Source organism: Mytilus trossulus, chromosome 4, assembly GCF_036588685.1.
Source record: "Mytilus trossulus isolate FHL-02 chromosome 4, PNRI_Mtr1.1.1.hap1, whole genome shotgun sequence".
NCBI classification, from domain to species: Eukaryota; Metazoa; Mollusca; class Bivalvia; order Mytilida; family Mytilidae; genus Mytilus; species Mytilus trossulus.
Genome location: NC_086376.1, coordinates 77959684 through 77983568, shown reverse-complemented (window position 1 = coordinate 77983568; position 23885 = coordinate 77959684). Strand labels below are relative to the sequence as shown.

Here is a 23885-nt window from a genome sequence, read left to right as displayed (position 1 = left end):
ATTTAACATGTTTAATGTTCAAGTTAATTCAAAATAAAACATATATAAATAATAATCATATTTCAAATCTTTAATATTGAGTTTCTGCAATAAGAATCATGCTTCTAATGCATGTTATTAATAAATTTGCAAAAATACTACAGTATTCTACAACTATTAAAATGTTAAAACATTATGTAATGCATTCAGATTCCTTTTTTAAAAATTAAACCAAAAAGGTAACTCATGACTTTTTTTTTTACATGCACCGTTTTGATTTGGTAGTTCTGAACATGTCTTGTCTTACTTTCATAATCATAAAGTACCTTAAATCTCACATTAAAACAGGGATCCAAAATTCTTTTATCTTAACATACATTGACATAGTGAGTTGTTTTGACATGAATAATGGTAGATTTAAAGCTGACGAGTGGACATTTGTTAAAATGTTAACATTTTGCAAAATATTATAACTTACAATGTAAATCCTTCATTAAAGATTTTTTTTAAAATATTATTCTATTTTATATTGCAAGTACAACAAATCTTGATGCCATAAAGAAATTCCATTAAAATTTGTTACCCAACTATACTTAACTATATTAAATGATCCATATCTTTCTCTTTTAGAGTTTTAAAGTGATTTTACCAATAATGGGCTAAACATATGTAAACTGAGATTTATGATATTAATGTAAATAAACATGAGATCAAGAAACTAACACATGATAACAATGTTATATAAACAAATATATATGTGAAGCTGTCTTTAAATAATGTTTTAAATAATGTTTATGCATCGCAAATGCAATCAACAATAAAGAATAAAACAAAAACAAACAAATATCAAACTAAGCGTGAAATATTCTGTCAAAAACTGATGACTAATGTGGAAAAAATGTACCATTAAGTCTGAAATTTAACAAAATTCCTCAAGATAACTGAACATAAAAACATTTAAGTTATAAAAAACAGGTGCACTAGTCAACAATGACAAAACTAGGTCAGATCCTAGTCAACAATGACAAAAACTAGGTCAGATCCTAGTCAACAATGACAAAACTAGGTCAGATCCTAGTCAACAATGACAAAACTAGGTCAGATCCTAGTCAACAATGACAAACACTAGGTCAGATCCTAGTCAACAATGACAAACACTAGGTCAGATCCTAAATAAAACTGGACTACACTAAACCATGACACTTAAACATGTGATCATATGGTGATAGTTGCGTCAAAAAATTTATAAGCAAAATCTCATGGCACATTTCAATTAATCAATGACCCATCAAGCAAATGATAGACAGATCATAGTAGGGCAAAAGTTATAAAATCATTTTCTTTTAAAAATGTTTTTTTTTTAATGTATAAAAAGTTCATTCAAATAAAATTGCTTTAGCATGGAATAATGTGGCTGTAAAACATGTATTTTAACTGTTATGTCTGAAATTGTATAATTTAAAGCAAAGTTTGTTTCACAAATGTGTATTTATCTCCATTTCATAAAAATTCAGATTTACTTCCCTTGGTTAATCAGACAATACAAAAGAATAAAACAAGTAATGTAGGAAGATTATTGTAAACCAAATAATTTCCGTGAGCGAAATATTTTCGCGACTTTCGTGAGTAGAAAAATAACCCAAATATAAATTGTTGCGAATATGTTAAAACTAGATATTTCCTTATTTATATATTCATCAAGAAAATTTAAGAATCGCGAAATTAAATGGCCTGCCAAATGGTTCAGAAAAGGCTATCAGCGAAAATATGTTTGTTTACGGTAGTTTTCATCCTTTTATTTCAGAAACTATCCATTTTATCTAGTTTAACTGTTCTTATATCTGAAGACATGTTTGCTTTTAAATATATTGAAGTAGATTTCCTTATAAATGTTTATTTTAAAATCAATCTTGAAGAAAACAATTGATGCATTGTCGTAAAGCTATATGCAAGATAAGCTTATTATACCTATTAGAAGAGTCTATGTATCTATATATATGTAGATTATAGCTAAGTGACGTCTACACTGTTATTTAACAGCTGTTCTAAAATTCTAATAAATTGCAAGGTAAATATTTACAGATGTGAAAATATACAAAATTCGTAATCTCTTTGTACAAAAAATTATTTTTTCTGATTGCACTTAAAATATATCATGAAAATGAGGTGACATTATAAATGAACAATGTTTGTTCTGAACAATGGCGTCAGAAAACACATGTGTATACACTAAAATCCAATCCAATGCTATGCAGTCAGAATGTTACATTCATCAAAATTTAGAATGTTTTGATATATAATTACATCTTCTTCACAACAGGAATTTTTTGTTCGTCCATTTTCACAACAATGACAAAAATATCGATACATCATTTGAATTTACCATAATAGCAAACTTCTGATGAACTAGTTTTTCAGGAAGAAATGGACTTTTAGCACTTTCATCCGAGTAGATCGTCCCATTTAGATGGTCCCATTCATAGCACTTTAAATAAGTTATTCAATGATACAATACGACTGATGTGGTTTAATCCTTTCAGACATTTCTCATTCAAATTTCAAGTATCCAACGAAGAACATTTAATGAAAATTTTCTCTCACACCTCATCTGGTAAAATTGTCACTATTAATCTTCTCTCTGGCCAGGAATATGTTTTAGGAAATTCAACCTGTAAACAGAAATATTAACATTATTTTTTGCATTTAATATAAAAAATTTAGAGATGAAAAACTAAAATTAAATTGCATTTTGTATTACAGGAAGAAGTGTATGAATGGAAACTGTCTGCAATTTTTTTGGATCTAGCAATATGAATCTACTACAACCATTTTGTTCTACTTCTTCCTAAACTCAGTTTTAATGAACTGACATGACTTTGTGACATTACTCATTATGCAAAACAAAATATATGCAGTTGTGTTTTTTGCTACCATACCTATCCTTAATTTTCATGCCTAAATGGACATTTTTGGTTATGCATTGTTGAAGTACAGACATTTAAGGTAAAGTCCAGTATGATTCAAGTCTAGAACATAACCCTAAATAGTTTTGGTAAAAAAATTTAAATAGCATAATGATTTAAAAAAACTTCCTAACCTTATTCCCCCCTTTTCAGAACATGTATATTTTTTGTGACATACAGTATCTAGGACTTGTGCTTCTCATATTTCAATGTTCACATGAAGGACTAGGTAATTGAAAACAAATATATGTCTCTTCACATTAGCTATTGAAAGTTCAACCGGTAGATAGCAAAAGTCAGCAAGAAGAATGGCCATATTTACAAAGAATGCTGGTAATTCTGGCAAGTAACTATATGTGATTGCCAAAGAGACAACTATCAATAAAAGTCCAAAGTGTAAAGATGAGTATTTCTGGTAATTGTAAGGCTTACAACAAGGAGCAGAATTTATTCCTGGATTTCAATACCTCCAATCTCCAGTAATAACATTGCATTCTGATTGTTTCATTTAATAGTTACTTTTATTATCAAAATAACTTGTTTGTATCCAGAAAGAATTTTGTTTAAGAAATAATTGATGCAAGCTATACTTTATTGTTGCTTTTAACATGGGTAGGCATTATTTTCATTTTATTTTCTACATAACCAAAAATAATCACGAATATAATGCCTACTCATGTTAAATAAAATTAAGAATGGAAATGGGGAATGTGTCAAAGAGACAACAACCCGACCAAATAAAAAAACAACAGCAGAAGGTCACCAAAACTATAATAAAGTATAGCTTGCATCAATTATATTTATTCTGGTTAGGACAATAAAAGTAATTTCTATTTCCAATGTGTATAAGTGTACAGCGTTTGTGTAGGCTCTTCCATGAACCTCCCTTTTTTGTGTGTAAACAAGTACAAATTTACACCTACATACCTCTTCAGGATTTAACAACTCCTCAATGTCCATGTTCATTTCTTCTATAAAGTCATCTGTTAATAATACCTGAAATACCAAATTGTAAATATGCATTATTTTTTTTTCTTTAATCAAATCATATACTTAAAACATTTTTAACTTTGACCTTTAATGGTTTACTTTTATAAATTATCACTTGGATGGAGAGATGTCTCATTGGCATGTGCACTCATACCACATCTTCTTTTATCTATTATAACATGCACTCTACATTTTCTGTATAATTAAAATAGATGTCAAATATTCAAGAATATAATACTATATTGAACTTTTAATCAGTTTTAATATAACTTCAGTGGTTTTGATTCTCAAATTGCCTATAATTTGATTAGAATGTTTAGTGATTTTGATCAGATTATTATTCATACTTAGAATACAAATCTTGTTGCAGTTTCCTTAAAAGCCTGCATTAATTTGTTCCAGAATAAATAATGAACTATTGTCTAGACTACCATTTGTTTTGGGATTTTTTTATTTTTTTCATGATAAATAACTTATAACTTTTTTTACCAATTGTAGTTTTAGGTCAGCATTTCTGATATTAAACCTAAATTTTTACTGTACAATTTTTCTACATAACCTTGTTTATCTGTTAATAAACATGGTTTCTTCCCCATCTAATTTTCTCAATTCATAAATGAGCCTCTTAGTTTTTGTGTTTGAATTGTTTTACATTTGTTATTTCAGGGCCTTTCATAGGTTGCTGTGTGGTATGGGTTCGCTCATTGTCAAGGGCCTAAAGATGATTTAGTTGCTAACCTTCTACATCATTTAACCTCTTGAGGAGATTTATTTCCTTAGCAATTATACCATGTGTCCTTATTTGGTTAATAAACTCATATATCAGGATTGAAATTTTATATTTGCGTCAGAAGCATGTTTCATCTACTAAAGACTCATCCGTAAACTATATTTGTCCATTCCTTACCTGTAACCATGGTCCATGAGCAGCAAACGGATGGTTTTCATCGGCAATTGAACCGTTAACACTCAATGATACTAATGTAATAGCAGTGTCATTTAAAGCACTCATAAAAGTAAAATGTCTTCCATGCTTTAACCTGCCCCGTAATGCCAAGGGAAGTAATTGGCCTGCTTCAAGGTTAAATTTTAAATGTACTGCATCTAATGATCGAGTGCGTAGTAATTCTGTTGGTCCATCTGAACATGTACTATCAAATGACTGTTTTCTTGACTGACGGCTGAAAATCAGTGTTAAAACTCATATAAACTGAATTTATGTAAGAATTTCAAAACAACAATTTGTTTACACACTTATCTCACAAATGCGCTTGGTGAATACATGTCTCATTGGCAATCCTACTATATCTCCTTATTTTTTTGTAGTTTAAAAGGAAGAAAAAGGCTTTATATCTTGTCACATAATCACATGATCAGAGATATGTTTAAAAAGATACTTGTTCTAAAATCTTTGATCATATATCATGTATACACATAAATACTTTTCTATTATTCATCATCTCAAAACTTCATTAATATGTAATTATGTAATATTGAATTCCCAAAACTAGGTAAAGGCTATGCTTCTAATTTTCTATCAATCTTATTTCAATTTCTAAATAAATATGCTGAGTTGTGTTCTTTTCTGAAAGACATGTATTTAGAAATATTGTTTTAAGGCTTGATTTTTTTCTTAGCAAACTACTTACTCATATTCAAAATTCTCTCTAGAGTCTCTTCTACCAAAGTTACTTGGTCTGGTTAAGCCTTTCTTTAATGTTGCTTTTATTTGTTCTGAATCTATAACATAAATGTTCAGTTTATATATACTGATGAAAATAAAATTTGCAGTTGTAAAATTAATTAAACAATAAACAAAAAATGTTCAACTTAATAGACATTCATTGATTAAAGTCTCTTTTTTTCCATTTTCTGGTACATAGTATTTTACAGAGAGATTTTCAGGTAATTGAAAAAAACATTTGTAAGATTTCTTGTTATAGTTAGTTTAAAATCAATGAGACAACTAACAAACAAAACAGTTTAACTTATAAGATATTTAATGATATATTAAGTGGAGCTTCTTTTTCATTTTCTTGTACATTATATTTCAAATTAATGAAATATTTGTAAGATTTCTTGTTATAGTTTATAACTTATTGATGCTTGTCTGCAAGTAATTTTTTGCCTTATCTTAATTTTATGTAGAAGTTCACTCAAGTAAGTTCTATTGCATTCAAATGCGACATTTTTCAGTGTTGTAGGCTTAACAGTGACTTTAAGTTGAAAAACAGCAATTAAAGATTCAAATGTATTTAACAATAATACAGACAACATTAGTATACTGCTGTTCAAAAGTCATAAATTAATTGAGAGAAAACTAATCCAGGTTACAAACTTAAACCTAGTGCAGAAATTTAAATAAATACACAACATCCTTTCTTTTCCATAACAATCTAAAGACATACCAAAATCTGATATTCTTGTTCTGTCCAGTTCATTACTGTTCCTTCTCTCCTCATGCATGTGGTTATCATCTTCATTGAAGTAATCCTCGGAGCCTTCCCCAGGTTCCTCCCAGGAACATCGACTGTTTACTCCTGACAGGTTGGATCCTTCGGTCTCTATACCCTGGTCCACTCGGTCCTGAAGATGTGGGTCAATCTCAAATATGGTCTCTCCTCTTCTCATATCAGTTATTAACCATGGTCCACCAGCACTGAAATCATTACAAATCAAATTATAGGTCTAAAATTTTAAAACATTAAAACAGTGTGTCTTACAATACTTATATTCTGGTAATTCAACCCAAATCATCTCAATAATAACATTAAATTTGATAAATCTGAAAATCTCAATCCAAATATTCATGTAAAACTGCTTGATAATGATTAAAATCCCAGGCAATATCAACAATTTATAAAAGCCTCATTCATAAAAAGTGATAAACAATGATGTCAAAAACTTGTTTTTAATATTGTTTGGAGGGGGACCTTTAATATATATGTGGGGCCGTTTTTCAATATTTTTAGGTTTATCTTATTTATAAGTTGAGTTTAACAGTAAGGATAAGAATATTGATTTTACCTATATTTATCAAATAGGAAGCTGTCTGAGAATATCATGTGTCCCATAAAACAGCATAACAATTTTTTTTCTTTCATAAAGTGTTAATTTTCATACGTGTGAAAGGAAATAAATAAATATGAATCACTTTAAACATGATATAAAACATGCGACGAAAGACTATATTAACTTCTGTGTAGACCCATCCCAATACTAGTAAGCTAGCATAAAAAGGAGTAGAACCATGACAGATTAAAATAAGCCCTTAAATTTTTAAATATTTCTTAAATTAGGAACTAAATAACAAACTTTTCAAACATTTTGGATTGCAGTTTGCTGCCAAATTTTCCCGGAGCTATTTGGTAAATAAATGTGCATAATCATTGTGCTTACTTTGGAGACTATAATATACTTTAACTAAAAGACTAGTTTTAATTATCATTTTATTTACAGCTTTTGAAATAGATACATTTAAGAACCAAATTTAAAGTTTTTATGGCAAAAGTGTAGATTGTTCTTTCTTCCACACAAATAATCTACAGTTTAAGTATTTCATATCAAATTTACTTAAAGGGAAAATTCAAGATGTTTTACTTATTGTTTAAATATGTTCATTATGACATAATATATATATTCACAAAGTTTTATCACTATATGTGCAGTAATAAAGGAGAAATTCAATAATTAATGAAAAAATATCAACTACTTCCTGTAGGTCGTGACGTTTTCTCCTGATTTTTGCATGACGGGATTTAAAATACAATCATTAAAAGTCTTGGTTTTTAATCATATTTTAACGTAATCGTAAGCGCGCCGATGACTTGTGCTTTATCTAATAACCATCCGATAATAGGAAGATAAAATGCACAGACGTTCAATTGTACACATTCATGAGATAATTTTTCTATGTTAAACGTATATATTCGAATTATATTTGTAGACAACACGAAAAGTTATAAATTTATTTTTAATAAATGCATTTTCGGACTGATTAGGTGAACAAATTAAAGTACAATAATCTGTTAAGACAATATATTGGTGTACTCTTATTGACCTTTTACTATCTCTGCTATGACTAGATTTATACAATGTGTGTATTCACGGTTCTGTGGCAATACTCGTAGATGGCTTGTTGAAAGGTAAATTGTTATTTGCACTTCGGTATTTAACCACGCCTCTATGGCACACCTTGCAAGGTGTGACTGTCTATTCGGATCAATGGATTATAAAACAAGGGAGCCTTCAATACACACATTTAAAATACATATTCAAGTTGGTGACAAATAAAAATTGATCGACGTGCTATTATTTATTTAAATTCAAATAAGTTAATTTACTAAGAAATACACAATTTTCGGTTAAAAACGGGAAACTTAATTCATATGTCAGAATGAAATTATATACACCTTTTGTCTTTGATTTATGTCTCATAAAAAGGGGGAACTTAGAAATTAGAAAAAGCTTTACCAAAGCATTTTTATATGTCTTTATCAGGCGAAAAAATGTACGAGAACACTTACATTTAGGTTTTTGAAAGCCATGTATTAATCAATATCTGAAACTATCTGGAAATAACTCTACCGAAGCGGAATATAATATGTACGAATAAAGAAAAATACTTTTGTACTTAAGAGGTTTAAAAAATTGACAGGAAATTTAAGGATCTTCTTGGAATGGATTCGAAAAATTAGGAATAGATATTCTTTTCAAGTGTGAAAAACGTCAAACAAATTTATTCACAATCGGGATTCTCCTTATTAAAATAATCTTCGTCTCCCAACATATACTACTTAAATAACTATTTGACCAACGATGTTGAAAATTAAAAGACAACGAATTTAATGTATCTTTCCCTATTTTTGAATGTAAAAGCGGACATATATCCGACAAGCAGTTTATTCTTTAAATTGCTGTCATTGAATATCAAGGAAGAAAATAAATCCCGAAATTGATTTGAAACTTTAATACTCAATAGTTCTCCTAGAAAATATTCACATTCCTTGTGGATTATAGTGTACGTCCAGTTGCATATATATCACATGAAAGTCGGAACAATTGTGATGATGACAAATTTTGTCCTTTATTCGAGAACAATCTAATTGATATTTAAATCTGTGATTTTACTATGTTCATAACTTCGATGAACCAAAGCAAGTTATATATCGACCTGTATTTAAATCAAATGTTTCTTTTTTTTTCTTTCTTCTTCTTTTGGTACAAATAGTCTATCGAATTCATTGATTATATACTGTTGGCATACTAGTACTATACGTGGACTAGTCTATTTACAAAACTTTGACCCAAATTTACACAAAATGTATGCTTCTTTCTTATGTTCAATGTATTATACATGTATATTTTGAATTGCGCTATTAGTTCCGTAACTTTCTATCCAGGTGTATAAACGAATCGTCGACAAGTGCGCACAATTTTTTTAAATCAATATGTCTGGTATGTTCCAATCTGTCCTAAACTATTGACAACGAGTACTTTTTACATTTTCCCAAATTAACCCTTGAAATATGTAAATAGATAAATTTTGTATTTCTTCAAATCTTTTTTTTTTACATTATTTATTATTTCTATAAACAATATTCTTTACACCAGAAATGTTATTTAAAAACAAGCGTATTAGTTAAGTAATGACTAATAAATTATATCACTTTCGGACACGCAAGACAGAGATGTATATTATACATGCACCTAATAGTTCAAGAGGGAAGTTATAAGTTATCGGTCAGGTACACTGATCAATACCTACAGAGGTGAAACGATGCATGAACTTGCAAGCCCACCGGACAGGAAATCGATTGAATACCTGGACGTGTCACCTTACACCCCTCACAATACATTTGGGAGTAATACCTTTAGCCGTGCTGTTGATCAGATGAGGGAAGATCCGAATTTATTTGAATAAAGTTTATTACTTTAAAGAATTATGAACGAATTAGGTTTTCAAAAACAATTTCCACGGAACACTTATTTATGATTTGAACTTTAACTTTTTAACTAATTCCAATATTAACTGTTTAAAAATAACAGACTACTAGATATGGTTATTAAAAAAAAAAAATAAGAACATTTTACGTATCAAGTTAGTTATTCAGATAAAACAACCGTACGATTGACAAGATATCGACACGTAATTACGACTACATCGGTTACTGTAGTTTTGTTCCTTTGTGGTTTATAGACATATCGTGACTTTTCATCGTAGAAGATGACAAAATGGCGGACCACAGAGAATTGATACTCAAAATTTAAAATCGATGGGGATCTCTTATTTAGCAGAATAAAACTTTAATATCTATAAATTTGAGCATTTTTATTCAGAATGGACATAATATCAATTTTTGATTTTTTTGCGAAGTTTCCCTTTAAATCTCAACTTAAATAACAACAAATTACACAGCATATTTATTCCATGCTCTATATCATATTCTAACATGACTTACCATGGTATTGATCTAACCAGCTCTATAACACCAGGCCCATTCCAATGCTGAGCTGCCCTTAATTCTTCTTCACATAATCCAATAATCTGAAACAATAACACATGTTTACAGCTTGCTTTATATAAACAAAGTAATGATATGTTTTTCTTTAATGGCTGACTGAATTAAAACATGAATATGTATCTAGGAGCCTGTTATTCAATGGTTGCCATTTGTTGGTTTGGTTCAAATGTGTTTCATGTTATTTTTTATATATTAAGTTGGTTTTTTTGTTTGAATTGTAGAACACTAGCAAGTTTGGACCCTTTATAGCTTTCTGATCATTGTGAGCTAAGTACATGTTGAAGCTCATTCTTTGGCCTATTATGGTTTACTTTTGACAAATTGTGACTTGAATGGAGAGTTTTCTCATTGGCAATCATACCACATTTTCCAATATTTGTTATCATTATGCATTCCTGGTAAATCAAATGCAATATTTCTACAGAAACTAAAAAGTACCAAAACACTTTAAATTCAGTGCAGATTTTACATGTCATGACCAGAAATATGACCGTTTAAGACTTATAAACTTTTACAAACTTATATTTTTTTTATCATAGAATACATGGAATATATTTTGCAATTTGAACCATTTCTATCTTCAACGTTTCTTTCTTATTTTATTCCAGAAAACTCATAATACAATCTACTTACTTGTACAAAATTGACACTACCAAATGGTGTACTAATGGGTAATAACTGTGCATCTTCTGCCATAAGCATGTGTTGTATTCTCGACTCACTTCCGTCCAATGGCATATTCCATGGAACATGGTCACCACTATATAATACATTTTCTGAAAAGCAAATATTCTTTATACAAAATGCATTTATAAATGTGTTATAATTGATAACAATACTTCTACTGATATGATGTTGGTGTGCAAGTGTACATAACATCTTTATCAATTTGTTTTCTGGCAAGTAGTTATTTTTGTTGTTGTGGTGATTTAATTTTTGTCAAAATGGCAGTAAATATAATTACTAGTATTTCTATCTTGACACTCATAATATTTTTTTTTTGAATGTTTCAGTTATTTTACATCATGTATTATAGTAGTATATTTGATAAATGAACAAACAACAATTTTTGTAATTCTTAAAAAGAAATATCCACATTTCTTTTTAATTGTCATATATTTGTTTCATACACTTGTATTTTATAAAGTTATACTTTCAGTATTTTTAAAAGTTTCAATGAAATGTTTCAGAATACAAAGGAACAATGGATATTTTTATCATTCACTAATACATTCTAAAATAGCATTAAATCACAGGTCATAAGTGTTTTCGACGTGGCTCATGAAAAACAACATTTTATGTCTACCATACTCCTGAACATATACATGTATATTCAGTACGTTTGGGATTCTGAAATGAAAAATATCAAACTACCTGTTTGGAACACATATCTAGACAAGGCCTGCATTAAAGTGGCAGGCCATGTTGGTGGGTTTGTTTCACCCTGTTCACGTTTGAGTCGAAAAGTTAATTCAAAACCAAATCCACTTGGTCCTTCGTTACCATTCATTCTAAACTGATGACTGAAAAAGAACAAACAGATACTTTATAATTGATGCTTTTTCTTATATACATTTTTACTTTTATAGTTATTAAAAAATAAAATTTCAGAGAGAAAAAAACTGATCTGTTTCGATCTTCATCTAAGAACTGATACATGTATAAACAATATTGGCACATGTATAAACTATTATCTGAAGTTTTTAAGATTTCATCTGCCATTACTGCTAACAATTGTTTCCAGCAGTTAATTAATTTCAATCTTCAGCATGTCAAGAGAAATGCTTTATAACTTTTATTGTTACAAAAGTACTTGTTTTCCAACCTCATTATATATAAAATGCTTTTTACTGTATTGTACTGTCACATTTTTTTTTATATATTAATTGTTTGACTTAAAAAAAAATTAATGATCATTTCATTTTATAAATTTCACATCAATTTTTATCGTCTGATAAATGTACGAAAGTATCATTAAAATTCATGTGAAAATATCCTAAAAAAAACCAGCAACAATTCCTAACTATTCTGAAAATTTTGTAAATTGATCAAGAAATTCTAAAATTCATAAAATCATAAAGGCTTCTGCCTTCACGTTGTTAATAATATAGATTCATTATAAAATTCATGAAACATGGAGTCAAAATATCCAATACTGTTGCATCAAGATATAAATGATTCTAGAAGGTTCTTCTATATTTACACAGAAAGATTACAGAAAGATTAGAGCATGTTCATCAGTTTATGTCAAAAGAAAATTTCCATGTGTACACAACTCGATCTTTTTATTTCCTTGATGTATTTTCCCCACTGACCAAGAACGTTATTATTCAATCTTAAAGTTTCATGAATGTTCGAGTTTGATTCAGTCTGAAACTTACTCATGTACTCGACCATCTCCATGTAAGTCAGACAGTCCATAACTTATATAATGCCAGTGGGGAGGTATTCCTCGGTTTTCATCACCTGGATTAGAGTACATACTAATATAGTCCAAAGGATCTGGACCTCCAAGCCTGAAATGAGAAAAATGGCATTCATAAATTCACATGTGAAATGTACAAATACTATTATCTGATTATCAAAATTAACACAAATTTATCAGCGATTACATTGTTTTAGATGTTTCAACAATTTCAAATGATCTGAATGTTCGTCAACGGTCGTTCCTAAGAGGGCGCTGGATTGTTATGAGTAATAAATTATATAAGTGTACAAAACAACATGAATAATGTATTCTATTTTTGTTATTCATGTTTGTTTTTAAAACTTTTTAGGTGTTTATATATACACATTTGTAAAACTAAATTTTAAAATTGTATTATACAATCACCCTGTTTATCCATGTTCTTATTATATACATAGACAAATCAAACTTCAAAGTTTGTTACTAATTTCAAAATTAAAAATATAACTGAACCAACTACTTGTGTGGTGATTATGCAGTAGGGTAAAAACGAGTGGATACTGCTAGGTATTTACAGTCATCTTGGACCCAATAAACAGATACTATGTGGTAAAAACATGAGTGTTGTTGTCTTTATTGTCAACATAATTTCAAAATTGTATAAATTTAAAGAAATAATAATACATGTAACAAAAATTTTAAACTATCTTGATGTATTCAGAAAAAGTAAAATAAACAATAGTGACACACAGATATATTTCAAGACAAAGTAGCATTAATTGAATCAAAGTTAACTGAACGCTCAACAGTATAGGCAAATATTCCAAATTAATATAAAATCATTTCCAAATTTAGAAGTGATAAAAAATCCTAGGAATCAGTGGTTGAGTCTGGCTTCTACTATTAATAACAAATATCAGCCGTGTAATTTTTGTAGCACAAAAGTGCTTAAAGTGGTGTTAAACACCTATCATTCACATAAAATAATATTACATGAAAAAAAATCTTAACCGTTTTCCTTATAATACAGCTTATTTCTAAATATATATCTGAACTAGTAAAAGAAACTTACTGGCATCGACAAACTTCTCTCATTTTTGCAATGTGCAGAAATGTCGTCCTCTAACAGACAATATCCAAACAACACTGAATAGTATTGTTTTTCGTCACAATTCAAAAGTATTAATTCCAAATATTTTCACGAATCTATAATCCAGAAATTTATATTCCATGCAACATGTAACCTTACACAACACTGAATCTATTTAATCATTGAACTATCTACCTCGACAGGTGTTTAAATTCTTGCCGATACCTGTGTTTTAAAAAATATTTGTCTCATCTTCCATTTGGAACGTTAATGTTTAAATTAGGTATTTAATATCGTGTAATTCCCCCCACACAATGCCACCACTGTTCACCTCGGCTAGAAATTATTATTGATTTAAAGACTCATGCTGTAATATTTATTTATCCACCTTAAAAGAGCTTAGATAGTTGTCATAGAAACAGTGTACCACCCAAGGTTTCAGTTGATGAGGATCACCCCCTAGTGTTTATTGGTGTCAATAAAATAACTCTCCTAGCGGCAACGCCTGAGACCCCCTGCTATCATGTAAACAAAAGTCTTACGATAGTTTACACTATTTTCAATAGCATGAGTGTTTTTAATGCAATCAAGCGCGACCCTTTAGAAAAACAAACTTTGTGGGATTTAAATCTCTCTGATTCACCTAGTCAATTATATCTCATTCAAATGTATCTTTAATTGGTAAAATTAGAATATAAATTAATAAACACACCAGATATAGAAACCGCATGTGAAGGGAAACTATTTTCATAACAAGACATTGTATTGCTTTATTGAATGACAGAACAATACCTTCAGACAATTTTTCAATTTTATTTCCTACCACATAGTGTCTACAAGTTAATGGTCTACCCTCCTCAATGATATTATGGTTTACATTCCAACTATAAAATTAAACATCTATAGAAACCTACAATTCCATCTCTTTTTAATGTCTTCACATTCTGTCAACAGTCAATTCTTTATCAATTACTTTATTAAAATATTTCAAACATGAAAATGACAGCAGTTTAATATTGAAAAAAAAAAAGTTTGTTTCCTAACATGTAAAGACTTTTAGAAGCTTCAGTTACTTCAAAGTTCTATTAAAGAGAAAAAAGTGTTCACACTAAACTTGAACTCTTCTATTAAGTTACCTGCATATTTTTTTAATTCATTCAATTTTTTATTGATTCTATTAAAATTAATTACCATCTCTAGTGTCCCAAGTAGATAAACACAATTATATCTGAAGAGAGCTTTTTTAGTAAATAATAGTTCATAATTTAATTTTTTCTGAAGTGGTTTTAGGGGGGGGGGAGAGATGCTGTCATTCAAAATCAAAATACTCCCTTTAAAAATTGCAGCAACATCGACCCCCCCTCCTTAAAAGATCTAATCATCCTTTTTTTTAATAAGATAGGTAGGTTAGCTCATCCTTCCTTTTATAAGTTCTCATTCAATTTTTATTTAAGTATAAATTTGCTTTAAACTTGAACTTTGAAACACAGAAGTAATAATTACAACCCTATTTTTTAATGATGGATTCTTAACCTCAAGATTCTTGGGTGTGTGTATTGAAAACCATAACAAATATCGGCATGTGGTATATACCCCATTCTAAATGTCACTGGAGTGATCAGCTGCTGAGATACATGTATTTATACAAACACCAAGCGTGAGATAAAAATCACTATTAAATCAATAGGGTTATACATGAAGGGTTTACAAAACCTGACACAGATAAATAATCTTAAATATCTATGTATTTGTTTAGTTCTCACACAGAAGGTCTCCCAACCTTGATGACAAAATTAAATTTATTTACATCAAAACTATCATTTAACTTAATTGATCCAATTAAAAAGCTTCTATTGAAAAATTGCGACTACGCGGAGGCCACATTGGAGTGATCTTTTATCATCGCAGGGGACATTGGAGTGATAATCTTCTAAACAGAACTGACTGGGAGGTGTCATAAATATTTAATTCTCAGTTTATTTAATATTTAACTTCGGCCTACTATTCAGATACTTCAGCTAATCTTTAAAATGATTTAATAGCAAACTACAATAGAAAAGATTAAACAAAGCTGTCTGATGTAGGACAGTTAGCAAGTACAACTGATATCATTTGTCAAACAATACTTCGAATTCATACCCCAAAATGGGAAGAATGTGAAATTATCAGAATTCAATCAAACATAACATTTGTTTTTAAATAACAAGATAAATGTATTAATAAACAATGTGTCTTTATCCCCAGTGCGCTGATGACACTGTCCAGCATCAATAAGTTTTAATTGGATTTAAAAAATATAATTCTAATTTATAATTCTAAATGTATATGTACTTTTCATTTTAACAATCATGACAGTGAAATTATTAATGGTCATGATGACAAGTTATTTATGTAAGTGTTATATTATTTATATAAACAGATAGGGGTCAGTGGTGGATCCAGGGGTTCCCGGTTGCAAACCCCTTCTTTTGGGAAGATCAATGCATTTGAATGGGGACATATAGTTGGAACCACCTCCCCCTTTGTCCTGGGTTGGGAACCCCCTTTTTTAAAATGGCTGGATCAGCAACTGAGGGTAAAAGTGATTTAAAAACTTAAAGAACTTAATTTGAACTGAATAAAATTCATTGGTTCTACTATTGTCTTTTTTTAAATTAATTAATGGTCATGATGGTTCAGGAAATGAATTGATCCATATCTCTTAATTTAATCAATTTTTTTATTCTCAAATTAATTGCAACAGTTAACGTTCTAATCAACAGCATTCAGCCCTAAAATATAAATATACACAGAAAAAAAGTCCCATAAAATTTAACTGGAGGAAAACTCAATATCAGCATTTTTAAATTCCTATGGAAATCAAAACTGGAATGGGGAGATAACTTCGCAAAACTGAGTCTTTTTGGTCAGTTTTTGGTTGATTTTCTTATATTCATGTGAGGTATTATACTTAGATGGGGTTAAAAGTTAGTATTTGGCTACATCATATAATCTGCTCATCAAATGTAAAAAACATTTTGCACATTTTTCATTAAAAAAATTGCAAATTTGTGACTTTGTGACCATTTTGAATAATAATGTGAAAATTTTGGTATTTTTTTTATCTGTAAATTATATTTGTTCAGCATCTTCCTTGTATTAAGAAACTTTAAACCACAAAAAGAAGAAACTATGCTTCATTATATTTTATCAAATTTGAGATTCTATACCTTGACATGTTGTTAATTTAATAAATGGTCAACTAATGAATTACAAAGTCTAGGATGTACATGTGTAACGGTTTATTTCTTCCTCTGTGATATTTTATCCTGAGGATAATTTGTCACAGTAATTTTTATCCAGACATGGTATTTCACAGGTAATTTTTTTCCAGGGGAGTGAAAATCTATCTGTGTTTTGCCGGATGGTATGTACCGGTATATATTGCCGTAACATATTTCACAGAACCTTGTGAAATAAAGTCCCATTAACTACTATGTAGGTTACTCCCAATCAATATATACCTGACTATAATTATAAAATGTTTCACAAAGGTAGAACACATTTGCATAATTTATCAAAGGGAGGTAATTATGAGCAATTTATAATTTTGAAGATACTAAAATAATATATTTCTGAATCTATTTTATAGTGAAATTTTTCAATGAATCTTATTTTTCATATATTCAGTTATATAAAAAGATGACTTACAACATGATACAATAAGACAGATAACATTTCATAGGTAAATACTATCCAGCTGTTAAAATTGCTTCTGTTCCAATATATTGTTATGCTATGAATTATCTGATTTCCATATAATCAACAACTTCATATTTGTCCTCAGACAAATTAGTTATATCATCATAATCAAATTCTTCCATTACTGTTAACAGTAGTAATGTAACTATATTTCTACCTTTACTTTTTAATTTATATTTGTACTGAGATCTGAAAACAACTCACTTTTACATGTATTTCACTTCCCTTTTTTAATCATAATATTATTTTACAATTACAATCTTTGAAATCACTTTTGTTTTTCTTTCTTATGTTTCATGATAATTTTCTTTTTAAAAAGAATGATATTTACTTGAATATTTCAGGAATTTTTTTCAATGATTATTTGTGAAATTATTTCCCATTATAATACTTTTTTTTTTTAACACTTTAGCTTTAATTCAAATACACTATTATAATTTCGTAGTATTTGTAAAGGATAAGTTTTTTCTAATAACTATTCAATAAGTTAACTACCCAGATAGAATTTCACGGCAAAGGAAAAAATATCCCAGGGCAATACTTTCCTCCGGATAAAAAAATAACAACAACTACTGTGACATTTTTTCCTCCGGATCAAATTTCACCCGGATATAATTTTGCTTTACACATGTAGCTTGATAAAACTTTTAAAGGTATGAAAAACACCTGTAGAGTTATGTGTTATACAAATGTACTCTAAAGTCGGCTAAAATTTAAAGAATCAATTCATTCTGCTGAATATAAGTGGTAAAGTTGTAATTTTGTAACTTTTTTTATTGATATTTCTTTCTTAGTTTTTTTTGCTGAGTTATCTCCCTGTACCAATGTTAATTTCCATATAATAGGAATTTTAAAATCATGATTTTTCAGTCTTTCCCACGTTGTTTTGTTAGACTTTTTTCTGTGTATATTTGGGGTACATTGCTAAAGATTATAACTTAAAACTCTTCTTTTACAATTACTTTAAGGTGTAATAGGTTCAAATTTATGCTAGATTGGCTGGACTATTACAAAAATGTAAAAAAAATCCTTTTTTTATGAATTTAATGGACTCTGCATGTAGGATAGTATGTTAAGAAAAATAAAATATCAGTAGGCCAAATTTGCATAAAATTAATCAAACCTCAATAGGAAAGTGTCAATATATTTTCAATGAATGGGTCTCCCATACTGTACAGGCCCGTAGCCAGGAATTTCCAAAGGGGGGTTCGTTTGACTCACAAACTCGACTTTAACAGTCACAATTCGAACAGAACATCGACTTTAACAGTGCTTATTAGTTTTCAAGGGGGGGTTCGTCCGAACTCCCCGACCCCCCCTGGCTACGGGTATGCTGTACATGTATGCCTGTGCAGCCGGTACAGATACTAAATGAATGGCATTGGTCCCATTTTACAAGTACATATCAAATGAATGGGTCTCCCATATAATGGAAACATTTACATGGATCTTTCATTTTTGGGCCTATGAACCTGCTCAGCCAAAATGTCCAAATTGTTTTACCATGATAACCAAACTCTCTTAATTAAATGTTATATTAATATATTACCATGACATATATTACTGTCAATAACAGGGACTTTTTAATTACATTGTATCCTGTTGTTGGAAAAGGACTGGCAACAGAAATGTTCCTAGGGTCTAGATCTCCATATATTCAAAATGTTATAAATTCTGTACCTATTCGATTGCATTTTCAAGTTGAAGAACTTTCCGGAAAATCTATTGTATGAAAGCATGTACATGTACATGAATAAGCAGTTTTAAAAATTGCTCATAATATGTTATTATTTTTAAAACGTACACATAAAAATAAAAGTGGGTATATATATGGGAAATGAAAATTGAAGACAAAAGATTACTAACAATATCTGCCTTCATTTCTTTTTAATCTGTTAATCATACACAAATTACGTACATTCAGCTTAATGTATCCACTCGGAAAATTGTTAGAAAGAATAAAATGATTTTAAACAATGATATCTGAAACTCTAGTCATACATTTTACACTTCTTTGAAAGAATGCCAAACACTTTCTTTTGAGACCATTGATCAATTCATTTCTGATACAAATGTAGGTAATGGCTATTGAATAAAATCTTGACCCGTAGAAATTCTATACGTTTACTCTATTTTTTAAAATGTATGAACATATGTTCTTATTTTTTCTACTGAAACAAGTACAACTTATATATTTGAAGTATATTAAATGTTACTTCTGTACTGAAATATATGTTGAATACAATTACCTTCATGTACAATGTACATGCAATATTACATTGGTATAGGATGAACCAACCCAGAGCAATTCAGGCAAAAAAAGTGTTAAATGCCCTGCCTCCCTAACCTACTGCTACATGTATAAATGTAATTGTGCATTACACTTTTCATAAAATGCTCATTGTTGAAGGCGGTACAATGACCTACATGTATACATGTAGTTGTTATTTCTATCATTTGATTTGGTCTCTTGTAGAGAGTTGTCTCATTGGCAATCATACCACATCTTTTTTTTTAAATGACTTACAATTTACAATGCATTATTAACTGTATTGTCCAGTTTTTAAGGCTTTCTAGCTCAACTGTGAAGGTTACTTACTTATAAACTTGCTTTCATATTGTATAAATTATGGGTGGGGTGGGGTAAGACAGCTTTAATCCAGTACATATGTACTTCAATTGACCAAATAACACTGTTAATATCTGAATTACACTTGTAATGACTGAATAACACTTGGAATTTCAATATTAGCACATATTGGTGACTTGTGAATATTGATTATTCAATAATAGTATATTATCGATGTATTTTATAACTTATAAATGATTTACAGAAAGCAAATAAGTTCATAAAAAAAAATCAAATTTAGTGAGTACATGGAAATATGGCGACCACAGAAGTCACAACGGCCGCCATGCTCTATGTACACACTTGCTTCAAAATTATCTTTGAGAAATTAGCTGCTTTTTGTATAACACTTCAAGTTATAAATACATCGATAATACATACATGTAATTATTTAATAATCAATGTTCAAAAGTCACCAATTGTTAGATTTGAAATGTAATTTAAATTCCAAATTGTTGGGTTACTTCATTTATTTTTACTGAATTTATTCATTTTATCTATAATACTTGTAGATACTATTTTGGGGGTATTTGCACATACATGTATGAAACTTTGAGCTCATGAACATTGTAATATTTCCCGTTTTTAAGTTTTATGACGTTTTGCTTTTGACGTATGTTACATAGTTTATTTTTTCATTCATTGCAAGTTATTTGATATTCAGAGACACATCATTATTTTATAGAGAGATCATAATCAGTAAGAGATAATTTATGTACATTTTTAAGAACAATATTTATTAAAAGACATGAAAGAAGAAATATTAAGAATTGTAATTTTTTTTATAAATCAACATTCATTCTAATTAACTTTTAAATTGAACAAGTTACTTAGGCCAAAAAAAAATATATGTCTGTTTAAGGTTACTTCATCAAAAATAGGGTAGGTAGGTCGGTATTTCAATTTTAATATTTTTTCCATGATTTTGAGTTGTGCGGTCTGTCTTGCCGTGGTCTGAGTTGTCCATGGGCCGAGTTTACCAGTATTTTTTATCATGTTATTAATTGAAAAAAATGGTGGCAAAATGTTTATTTCATCACATGAGTCGCAAATTTCCTTAAAACAGCTATCATATTCATGATTATGAACATAGGGATGTATCAGGCAACACTATCTTCACTTTTAACATGTATGAGCTCAGTTTATTTTTCTCTTTCTGACAGAAATAAAATGACTTAAGGGTTTGCAAAATAGGGACGGTCGGGAAACCATAAACAGACATATATTTTTGGTGTGAAAGAAAGTGAATCGTATTCATTGTTTGATCACTATAATATTATGCCTTTAGTTTTTTAAGTTATATTTTTATTTACATTGTACAATGTATGTTTACTTGTATTTGTATTTATTGTAGAGAATCGGTTGCAATGATAAAGTAGGCAGTTTATTCAGATTTTTTAAATCAATGAATTTATTTTTGCCTTGATAAACATGTACATTGTCAGACGAGTCTTCATCTTATGTAAAATTATTTCTTTATTTTACAATGTGAACAATGAAATTACCAAACTTGTATATTCCAACATTGTACAAGATATATGTGAAGGGGGATAGGAGGGGTCCTGATCCCAAAATTCAGAGCTTAAAAACAAGAAATCCTGACAACCCGAATTTCGAAAAAAAATGAATTCCCGGATCCCGACAGGATCAATTCCAAAATCATGAGCTTAAAAAATTATACCTGATCCCGGAGTCCCAATAAATGTCCTATCCTCCCTCATATGTGACAGTCATTTGACAGTGCCAGAGCAGTTAACAATAAGATGACGATGATCCTGGGCAACATGATACAACAAAAATAATGTACCTCAAGAAGTGCACGTACATACATGTACATGTCAAATTTAATCTATTATAAAACCTAAATATTCTGGTCTGGTTAACATTCTTGTTTTAAATAACATATGCAAATGACACGTACATTTTTGTACATCTACATATAACATTAAACAGGCCATGATAACTGACATGAATACACCTTATCGCTATTTATCCGCCATTGCTGGATTTCACACAGGTTCCCGTAAAATGTTGACGTCATAAAACAAAATATCTGACGCCACAATGGAAAAGTGATTGTTGTTGACGTCAAAAGTTTAAGCGGCAGGGTCAGCCGGGAATAGCGATAAGGTGTATACACTCTCAGTATGCTAACTTTATTAACATCAAGAATTGGAGATGTATGGCTTGGTTTCAAAAATGACCTTATCACATTAATAGTTACCCTATCGAATGTATGGGTGAAATAACACCAATGTAACTGCATGTACAATGTCATTGTGAATGAAAAGACTAGGTGTGTCGTGTTCTTACCAATATTTGACTAATGCTGTGACTTGGAGAGGATTTGGTTGGTCTTGATACTGTCTTCTACATGCATTATATATTGCTTCTAATCCCGGAGGTGTTATTGGAATAGAGGACTGAGAATAATTTGATGAGTATATGCTTTCTCGGTCTTCCATGTTTTGAAATATTCAATGGCTTTTCTATTCACCTCCCACTCGCCGGAATTTAAGAAAACCTGTCTCTTACGAATAGAACACACAATAAATAAAACAAAAAGATTCCTGAGTTAGAATGTATGCGTATAGTTCATGTTTAACCCATTGCCGATGATAGAAGTCCTTGAAAAATCATGTAATGTGACAAAATTTGTCATTGTTGAACGTCTTGACACAACAACATTCCTGTTTCCGTTTTGAGACCACCCAGAAAACCTCGTGAACTCTCGTATATCTGTTATTTTACAAAGTCAATAAATTGGAGATTAACATACATTTTAATTTTAATTTTTAGCAGCTTCACAATCAACAGTATTTCTAATATAATTTCGCTATTAAATGACACAAAAAAAATTTTTTTTATGGTTTATCTGAGTTACAACAAAAAAATGTTAAGTGATAAAGCACAAGCAAGAACTATTTCAATCCAACCGTGCAAGTTAGGAGAAAATCTATCTCCAAACAATACCTATCAATCTATGAAAATCAAAATGCAGGTCATGGCCTACATTGAAATAAAATCCCCAATCGAAAATTTCATGGTGACGGACGTGTTTTTATATGGTGGTGGAAAATTCTACTTTTACTAGTCAACTTTTATCTACAGACAACAGTTGCAGAATATATTATATGTCATGAGTGACCCTGCATACACCTAAATATTCTTTTCTGAACAACGGTGAAAACGAATTTTACTTTTTATTGAGAACTCTTTACCCAAGAAGAGAAACACATGTGGCAGCCATTTTGAAAATTCAACAAGCTTTTTAAGAAATTTTATGATACATCACTAGCAACCAATACTTATGAACTAATTTCGAAGGAAAGATTAAATATATATTATTTGATTATAACCCTCCTGTATTTTTAACTTTTTATACATTGTGTGAATATTTCCGAGCTGTGAAGGACCGTGTGTAAATAAATATCCTAGCACAGTGATCAACTACAACACGATTTTACTCATTTTAGTATATTATCTGGAATAAACTTGAGTCATAAAATATTTTTAACGCTGTAATAGTGCATCAACAGCAGAAGGCATGGGATATCCAAGC

General features: G+C 29.6%; 1 protein-coding gene across 2 annotated transcripts; it reads right to left on the bottom strand.

Moving 5' to 3' along the window:
- Positions 1–1998: 1998 nt before the first annotated feature.
- Positions 1999–23032, bottom strand: LOC134716038 (suppressor of fused homolog). Of its 2 annotated transcripts, none has more exons than XM_063578719.1 (10): positions 22637–23032; positions 12838–12972; positions 11831–11979; positions 11090–11232; positions 10394–10479; positions 6341–6591; positions 5582–5672; positions 4840–5113; positions 3870–3938; positions 1999–2648 (listed from the first exon to the last, which is right to left on the bottom strand). In XM_063578719.1, exons 1-10 carry the CDS (start codon positions 22786–22788, stop codon positions 2577–2579), a joined length of 1422 nt encoding a protein of 473 aa, XP_063434789.1. In that variant the 5' UTR covers positions 22789–23032; the 3' UTR covers positions 1999–2576. The 2 variants fall into 2 exon arrangements, with proteins under 2 accessions (XP_063434789.1, XP_063434790.1); XM_063578720.1 differs by lacking the exon at positions 22637–23032 and adding an exon at positions 13936–14303.
- Between the last annotated feature and the right edge of the window lie 853 nt (positions 23033–23885).